The sequence below is a fragment of the Ruditapes philippinarum genome, unplaced genomic scaffold (assembly GCF_026571515.1).
Source record: "Ruditapes philippinarum isolate M1 unplaced genomic scaffold, ASM2657151v2 ctg5741_1_1_1_1, whole genome shotgun sequence".
Classification (NCBI taxonomy): Eukaryota; Metazoa; Mollusca; class Bivalvia; order Venerida; family Veneridae; genus Ruditapes; species Ruditapes philippinarum.
The window spans coordinates 1-9,553 of record NW_026862270.1 but is presented as its reverse complement, the minus strand read 5'-3'; the positions used below and the strand labels follow the sequence as shown (position 1 = coordinate 9,553).

General features: G+C 33.0%; 1 protein-coding gene across 1 annotated transcript; it reads left to right on the top strand.

Moving 5' to 3' along the window:
• Window positions 1-5,222: 5,222 nt before the first annotated feature.
• Window positions 5,223-9,528, top strand: LOC132718477 (uncharacterized; the record flags this gene model as incomplete). The annotated part of the gene is made up of 5 exons (XM_060702175.1): window positions 5,223-5,229; window positions 5,848-6,001; window positions 6,938-7,148; window positions 7,361-7,750; window positions 9,110-9,528. Coding segments are annotated over exons 1-5 (1,181 nt in total), but the record flags the coding sequence as incomplete, so codon positions are not given.
• Between the last annotated feature and the right edge of the window lie 25 nt (window positions 9,529-9,553).

The window sequence follows — 9,553 nt, the reverse complement described above, 5'->3', positions numbered from 1 at the left end:
ATAACATGCAAAAAAATTCAAAGTCAGTTATTTCAACCTTTTGGTCACTTTAGACCCAATTAAATAAAACTGAACAATTTTGAAAATATTTTGTTTTCATGGGAAACTTGACTCTTTGTTCAAATAATGTGTCATATTGATTCAACTCCAGATAAAGGTCATTTGTAAAGATATGAAAAGAAAGAATGTTTTGAACTGGGTAAACCGCAAAATTCAATTAAAAAGTTACCCAAGTGATGTCCTTAAAATAATCTGTCATCTAACCTTTAGTACAGGTAGATAAATGGGCATTTTATTGTTTTTTATAGTCAATGACATACTATAGTGTCCTTTGAAATAAGGTCTTAACTTTGATTGTTTATCAAAAGAAAAATCGTCTCTAGGATATGTGTATATACATTAGAGCTAAGATGTATGACAAACTTTTTCTTTGCTCAGAGCTTAAATTCTTTTTATTTTCATCTCTATAGTAAAGTTTAAAAGGTTTCAAAAATAACTAACAATTTTTGAGACATGTGTGGGACTGGATATGACCGGTTTTTTCAAGATTTTGTAGGTCTATACCAATAACTTAGGTGCAAAATTTCAGATTATTCGCTTAATTAATCATTTTCATTTACAGTAAAGACTGTTTACAGTGACCTTCGATGGGAGAAAAGAAAAAAGGTCATTATAGACAGGGAGTCACTGTGGACAGTCTCTACATAATTCGGATATATGAACATATCATACCAATATTTTGTTGAAAAGCAGGATAGTACCATACTAAGGGTTTAATTATATTTTTATTGATATTAAACATATCAAATATCATTTATAAAAAACAAGAGAATATTAAAAGTGCATGTATTATTGGTTAAGATTATAATCTACACCATAACATTAGTATTTAAAAGTTACATATTCATTAAAATGTAATTCATATTGATAAATCTGTTTGTAAAAAAATGTTTAATTTCAATTTTACTAATGAGATGTTACTGTAGAGACATTTAATTTTGTATAATCAGCCTGTTTACTTTACGGAGTTCAATGTATTAATAAAACAAAAATAATAAAAAAAAATTACAAATCTTCACATAATTTCTACAGATAAGTGCTCCAAAAAAAATTAACAATCGAGGTTTCAAACATAACCACACCTTTAAGACGTTTGGCATTGTTTATATTTACTCGCCAAAACACCGCAGCAATTATGTATATGCAGGTGTCTTTAATCATTCTATCGGCGAAAATTGATTGAATCTGTCGCCATTTTGTATAATTGTCAACAAACAGCCACAGTGTATTAGCGTGTCGCCGATTGGTCAATGCAAACTGCCGTAGATACAACGCGCGTTCTGATTCGTCAATCGCATGAATACGTAATAAGAAAGATAAACATAGTGAACTCTTGCCTTGCGGCGTGTATTTAACTTTGTTGATGTTGACACGCGTTCTTAATTAGCGGATTAACGGTAATTGGTTGTAATTGAGAGGTAAACAAATTATTAACAGACCTAGCGGCGTAAATAAGTATGACGGAAAATTATAAAAATCGGGCGACTTCAAAATCTATTTGAAGTTTGTTTTAGGCAAAGTCGCTGATCCGAAGGTGACTTCTTCGCCAATGTCATCACCTAGTTCAAGCCTTGCTCCCCTTGCAAAAGTCGCTGTTCACGGCTCAAATACCGTAACGGGTGACTAAATCATGGTCGTTGTACGGACTAGACAGGGAGTCGCTACATACAGACCATTTATATAGTAAATACTGTTCGGCGCACCTAACTATGGTCACTAAAGACAGAACGTCGCTATATACAGGGGGTCGCTAAGACAGTCTTTACTGTAATTGTGCAATTTAATGACCAGCTAGAAACAAAAATGTTCCGTCATAATAAATATCTATTTTCAATTCAATTCTGAGTAAATTCCTCTATTATCTGTTTCATGTATTAATTTTGTTTAAAGATTTTATATCTTATGTTTTTAGTCTATTGGACCGTGAGTGGAGTTTCGTTGAGAACAATTATTATAGAACATAGATTTTGACTGAATTATATCCCTTTAATTGTGAACTTATGTTGTTGTATTTTTTGTTTACACTAAAACCTAATGCTTCACCAAAAGCGTAAATGGACTTGTTCATATTTCAATTCGGACAAAATCATTAATAAAAATTTAAAATAGAATCAGTCAACTGACTGAATAGCAATTAAACAGTGCAGACCATGATCAGATAGAACAGATTGTCACCATAGTGCAATAACTGGTTAAGTCCTATTAAATTTAGAAGGTCTTAACCTTTTACTGCACTGAGGTAATAACTAATGCGCAGACAGACCTAGCATGGGTAGATTTCTCAGTGGCTGCCACAAGGATACAAGCTATATAAGAAAACATAAAACAAAAATATGTGAAAGTTTCGGGAATGCATTAATATAACTGCTATCCATCATTATACAAAAGTTTGCATAATTTTGATAATTTGCATCATAAGTTATGTAATGCATCTCTACCTGCCAATGCATCTTATTTTTCAAACGTTTTATTGAAACGATATAACCATATAATCCCATTACTTGTTGAATAATATTCATCACAACTAAATAGAAAGATATTTTCATTGGCAAAGTTTGATGGTGCAAAACAGAATTTTGACTGAATTAGTGAAGCGAAATACTGTTAATCTGCCATAAAAATCTCAAGGTCTGTGGACATGCAAGTAAATATAACTTTCTGCAGTCTGCACCACTTTGGTTGACAATTATAATGTTGCTTGAGAATTTGCAAAATCAAGGGATTTGAAAAAATATTTGATATCATAATAATTGTCGCTATATTGCGGTTTAATAATGCAACAATCACTTTTCCCACACTATCATAAGATAGCAGAAAACATGTAGATTACTCTTTTCTGTGTTACTTCAGCCAAAGCACCCCTGCACCCTCCAGAAACAACCCCTACATTTTAAGATCCTTACTCTGACCTTTAATCTGAATAACAAAAGATTTAACCACAAAGCATTGACATGTGTTCTTTTGTTAACAAGTCCGTTATGGTGAAATTTCTATTGTAATCAAATCATCATAATTATAATGATCAGTGTCATGTAGGGATCTATGCATTAGTTTTGGCAACACACTGACAAAACTGGAAATACATTGGAATTAATAGGGGATTATAGATGTCCAAGGGCTAATGCAATTTTGGCAACACTGACAATACTGGAAATACACTGGAACTAAAAGGGAAATTGTCTTCCAAATGGCTGATGGTATTTTGCCAGCACACTGACAATACTGGAATACACTGGTACTAATAGGGAAATAGACTTCTAAGGGCTTATGGTATGCAGTCAACACTCTGGAAATACACAGACAATAATCTGAAAACACAATCATAGTGTGTTGGGGATTTTTTTCATAAGGGATATAGAACTATAGAAGCCTTCTATTTTATTGTATGTTGACTCAGTACATTCAGTAATTGCAAAGTTGATTTTTTATGAATAATTACTGATATCTAATTTTGCAATCAAATGCTTTTAATGCAATGAATTTTCCTAGTTACATACACAGGTTAGGCCAAAGAAATAGTTTAGTTAGTTACCTTCTTTTTTTAGCTGCTAACCCTCCACTTATTAAATAATATTTTTTATAATATAATTATAGAATTGTTTAATAAGAAATAAATTATAAAAGAAATTTGTTGCTTCCCACCCACCTAACCTACCAACCTATTTCTTTTTCTTGGTTAAAGACCAGAAAACATAACTTGTTTTTTGTTTGTTTTGGCCTTTATATAACATGTACAAAACATTCAGATAGCATCAATGTAAAGCAATTGACATGTTTGATGAAAAAATGGAAAAAATTGCTCCCTGTCACATGTTTGAACTTTCCATAATTTTCCCTTTTGGGAAATTTGAATAGATGCATTGACAGATCCGATACAGTTAAATATGGAAACTACATACTTTGCTTCTGAATGAATATGATTTAATAGTTAGTGTTTGTTTTTATTTAAGATGTTAACTTACAATATTCAGCATGGTTATTTACATCTCGACATAAGGTTTCCAAAATCAAGAAATAGTAGCCTTCACACATTAAGATCTGTCTGCATCTTAGTTTTAATTGGTGTTGTACTTCAAAATCCTACCATCTGTTGAGGCCTTTAAAGAGCTCAGGCAATCAGTAAAAGGCAAACAGTGTTTAAAGGGACTCAGATGTGGATTTTGATATGAAAGAATTTAATTTTTTTTTCCAAATTTTTTTTATACCATTTGATTGACTAACTCCACTAATCTATAATGTCAGATTAGAGCCAGGCTAGTCTCCACTGCTGTGCAGTTTGTACACTTGTGTCGGTCAGTCAGTCTTAATTTGGGTCAGTCAATCAGTCAGTCCAAAATACGGAATAGGGAATTAGGGGGCTGTCTGACTGTTAACAGAAAAAAAGAGAACAACAGAGTTCATTCCATAACAATAGAGGAATGGACCATTATAGCCCATTATTAAACAAACAAATAAAATATCAATAGAAATGGCCCTTTTTCTCAATTCGGTCGCACGTCAGTCTGTCAGTCAGTCAGTCATTCTAATACTAACTTTCCCAATTTCAATGAGAAAGTACTTAAATTCCTTAAAAAATAACATGTAATGTTTAGTGAGGTAATTTATGCTTAGCTATGAGAAGGTAGCTTTAATTGCTTAAAAAAAGTATGGGTTATTTCCCTTGACTTGATGGCAATGAAAGGGGACACTTTTGATCTTCCTACACAGTCATAATTAAGGTTATAGCAAACTGCCATGTGACCTAAATGATGCTTTTGTTATATAAAACCTACCAGAAAAATAAGAATATATGGATAGTTATCAGTGGTCTTGTATGTGGTGTAATCAGTTTGTTATATGATAGCCTCTCCTACAAGATAGGTGTTTTCAATTAACTTGCAAATTAGGTGTACAATGTCTCCATAGAAAATGGACTTTTTTTGCATATTTAAAGATATTTATGTGACCGATATTATGTATGACTCAACTTTTTTTTCTTAATCATTTTTTTGTATATTTTTACCCTATTACCCATGCTACCAGTGCAGACCAAGATCATGGTCTGCACTGTTTGCTGTTCAGCCAGTTCATATTCTTGAAATTCTCCCTAAAAATGATGAATGTCTTTGTCCAGATTGAAAAATGGACAGGTCTATTTAATATATATAACATAATGGTAAACCATGGGAAGTAACTCAATCATAAGATTGGGAAACTTGTGGATGCGTTATTTAATCATTGTTTGTCCTTGCCATATTGCTAAATATCTTGATTTTCAATAAAGACACATACATTTTTAACATTCAGGCAAATTTTCTAAACAAGTACTGACAAAATAGTAAACAATGTAGATCAAACAGGTTAGATTAAATTAAATAGATTAAACTCTTAATATTCTTTAATAATGTTCATGATTACAGTATATATTTAATGATGTACCAGCTAAATAAGGAAAAGGGAACTGACCCTAACATTTGATCCCAATGTTGAGAGAAGAGTTCCTCCCCTTGATTGATTTATCAGAAAATTACTTACCTCATTGCCGTCTGTATTCTTTGATGTTGAAAAACTCCGACTCTTTTGTAATTATGTGGAAAAACTTTATCATGAAGAAACTTATGTAAAATTACCGAGTAAATGAAAGCTTTTGAATTTATTGTTAATAAGTTCAAGAGCTCTTCATACATTGATGTGATATGAACATTCTCTGAAAAGAAAATCCTCTCTTACAGTTAATTGCGCTTTTTGTTTAAATCTCTGTCTCAAAAGTCCGTTAATCTCTACCCAGTCCTGGTATTTCTACTTCAGACATAGTTGTCTCAAAAGTTTTATATCCTCTACCAAGCCTTGGTATTTCTACTGTGTCCTGGTATTTCTACCCAGTCCTGGTATTTCTACCCAGTCTTGGTATTTCTAATTCAGACAGTTGTCTCGAAAGTCCTTTGACCTCTACCAAGGCTTGGTATTTCTACCCAGTCTTGGTATTTCTAATACAAACATGGTATATACATGTATATATCAATATTATATATATAATACAGGATACTAGTTCCTGAAATTTTGAACATTCCAGTAAATGTTTTGGCTTATCTAGCATTTCTGAACTTATATACCTAGAGTTGTCAAACAATTTGTTTATATTAGATCTGCATAAAATTGAAATTGTAGGCCAGAATGCATTACTAATGGTTATCTTTCTTTAGGTCTGAATAAGTCAGCTTTTTAAACATTTTATGTCACATTTGAAAAAAAAATCTGCATTTTTGTATTATTATGCAAGGTATAAATTTATTCATTATTACAAACATTTTGTTTGCCAGGCCTGTGAAATTTCCTAAAGAAGGTTCCCCGCACTGGCTTCAGTCTTGAATACAAACATTTGGATAAATAAAATGAATTAAAAAAACTCACCTGTTTAGCTTGTTAAAGTAATTTCTTTCCACAATTACTCACGGTATCTCTGAATCCTCCTGGTTACTTGAATTGTGTCTAGAAAAAAAACGAAATCTATAGATACAAATGAAAATTTTGTATTCATAATGTATGAGAGCTTTAGCATTTCAATTTAAACACTTCAATCTTATCATAAGATTTAACTTTAATGGTTAAAATAAAAACAGCTAATGTGACAAGAAAATCAAATTCTTCTGATATATGGTGAGGTAATATAGCTTATGTTTTATTGCATAGATAAGAACATCAAAGTCCTCAATTGAGTTAATATATACAACTACTTGACGTTTTTGAAATGGTTATTACAGTAGTGTTTGGGCTTTTTAATATGCTTGCAATGATTATTCTAAAGGGCAACCAGAATTTGCAATAAAAATTACGGTGTACCACCACTTTACAATGATAATGTCAGTGTTCAACCAGTTTACATTTATGATTATTTTAGTGTCCCACCAGTTAATAATGATTATGCCAGTGTCCCACCAGTTTACAATGATTATGTCAGTGTGCAATCATTTAACAGTGATTATGCCAGTGTCCAACAAGTTTATAATGATAATGTCAGTCTACCACAAGTTTACAATGATTATGTCAGTGTACCACAAGTTTACAATGATTATGTCAGTGTACCACAAGTTTACAATGATTATGTCAATGTATGACTAGTTTTCAAAGATTATGTCAATGTACCACCAGTTTACAATGATTATGTCAGTCTACCACAAGTTTACAATGATTATGTCAGTGTACGGCAAGTTTACCATGATTATGTCTGTCAGTGCACCACATGTTTACAATGTTTATGTCAGTGTACCACCAGTTTACAATGATTATGTCAGTGTGTGTTCCACCAGTTTACAATAATTAGGTCAGTGTGCCACAAGTTTACAATGATAATGTCAGTGTGCCACCAGTTTACAATGATTATGTCAGTGTACCACCAGTTTACAATGATTATGTTAGTGTATGGAAAGTCTACAATGATAATGTCAGTGTACCACCAGTTTACAATGATTATGCCAATGTACCACCAGTTGACAATGTTTATGTCAGTGTCCCACCAGTTCACAATGACTATGTCAGTGTGCCACCAGTTTACGATGATTATGCCAGTGTACCACAAGTTTACAATGATAATGTCAGTGTACCATATGTTTACAATGATTATGTCAGTGTACCACCAGTTTACAATGATTATGTCAGTTTACCACCAGTTTACAATGATTATACCAGTGTCCCACAAGTTTACAATGATTATGTCAGTGTATCACTAGTTTTTGTGTCGCCTTGAAAAGGTGACATATAGGGGTTACTTTTGTCGGCGGCGTTGTTGGCGTCGTCGTCGGCGTCCCCTAAAGCTTGTCCGGAGCATAACTCAGTCACTATAAGTCTCATTGACTTCAAACTTGGTATGCATGCTTCTTTCAATAACCCGAAGTGCAGTGCACAAGAACCGGTACTCTGCAGTTTTTATTTTTTGAGTTATTGCCCTTTGTTAATTTTCACACTTTAATTTTGTCCGGGCCATTTCTCTTCAACTAAAAAAGCTATGGACTTGAAACTTCATAGGATGATAGATCTCATTAAGAAGAAGTGCAGTGCATAAGAACCGGTACTCTGCACTTCCTAATTTTTGAGTTATTGCCCTTTGTTAATTTTCATACTTTATTTTTGTCCAGGCCATTTCTCCTAATTTATAAAAGCCATGGACTTGAAACTTCATAGGATGATAGGTCTCATTAAGAAGAAGTGCAGTGAACAAGAACAGGTACCCTGCATTTCTTATTTTTTGAGTTATTGCCCTTTGTTTATTTTCATACTTTAATTTTGTCCGGGCCATTTCTCCTTAAGTATAACAGCTATGGACTTGAAACTTCATAGGATGATAGATCTCATTAAGAAGAAGTGCAGTGCACAAGAACCGGTACTCTGCATTTCTTATTTTTTGAGTTATGGTCCTTTAGTAATTTTCATACTTAATTTTTGTCCAGGCCATTTCTCCGAAAGTATAAAAGTTATGGACTTGAAACTTCATAGGATGATAGATCTCATTAAGAAAAAGTGCAGTGCATAAGAATTGATACTCTGCATTTCTTATTTTTTGAGTTATTGCCCTTTGTTGATTTTCTTACTTTATTTTTGTCCAGGTCATTTCTCCTCAAGTATGAAAGCTATGGACTTGAAACATCATAGAATGATAGATCTTATTGATAAGAAGTGCAGTGCACAGAAACTGCTGCTCTGCACTTATTATTTTTTTAGTTATTGCCCTTTGTTATTTTTCATACTTCATTTTTGTCCGGGCCATTTCTCCTAAACTACATTGTTCACAAGGCGACACATCCGACTCGCGGAGTTCTAGTCAAAGATAATGTCAATGTACCACCAGTTTACAATGATTATGTCAGTCTACCACAAGTTTACAATGATTATGTCAGTGTACCACCAATTCACAATGATTATGTCAGTCTACCACAAGTTTACAATGATTATGTCAGTGTACGGCAAGTTTACAATGATTATGTCAGTGCACCACATGTTTACAATGTTTATGTCAGTGTACCACCAGTTTACAATGATTATGTCAGTGTGTGTTCCACCAGTTTACAATAATTAGGTCAGTGTGCCACAAGTTTACAATGACTATGTCAGTGTGCCACCAGTTTACAATGATTATGTCAGTGTACCACCAGTTTACAATGATTATGCCAATGTACCACCAGTTTACAATGATTATGTAAGTGTCCCACCAGTTTACAATGATTATGTCAGTGTACCACAATTTTACAATGATTATGTCAGTGTCCCACCAGTTCACAATGACTTTGTCAGTGTACCACCAGTTTACGATGATTATGCCAGTGTACCACAAGTTTACAATGATAATGTCAGTGTACCACCAGTTTACAATGATTATGTCAGTGTACCACCAGTTTACAATGATTATGTCAGTTTACCACCAGTTTACAATGATTATACCAGTGTCCCACAAGTTTACAATGATTATGCCAATGTACAACAGTTTACAATGATTATGTAAGTTGTCCCACCAGTTTACAAT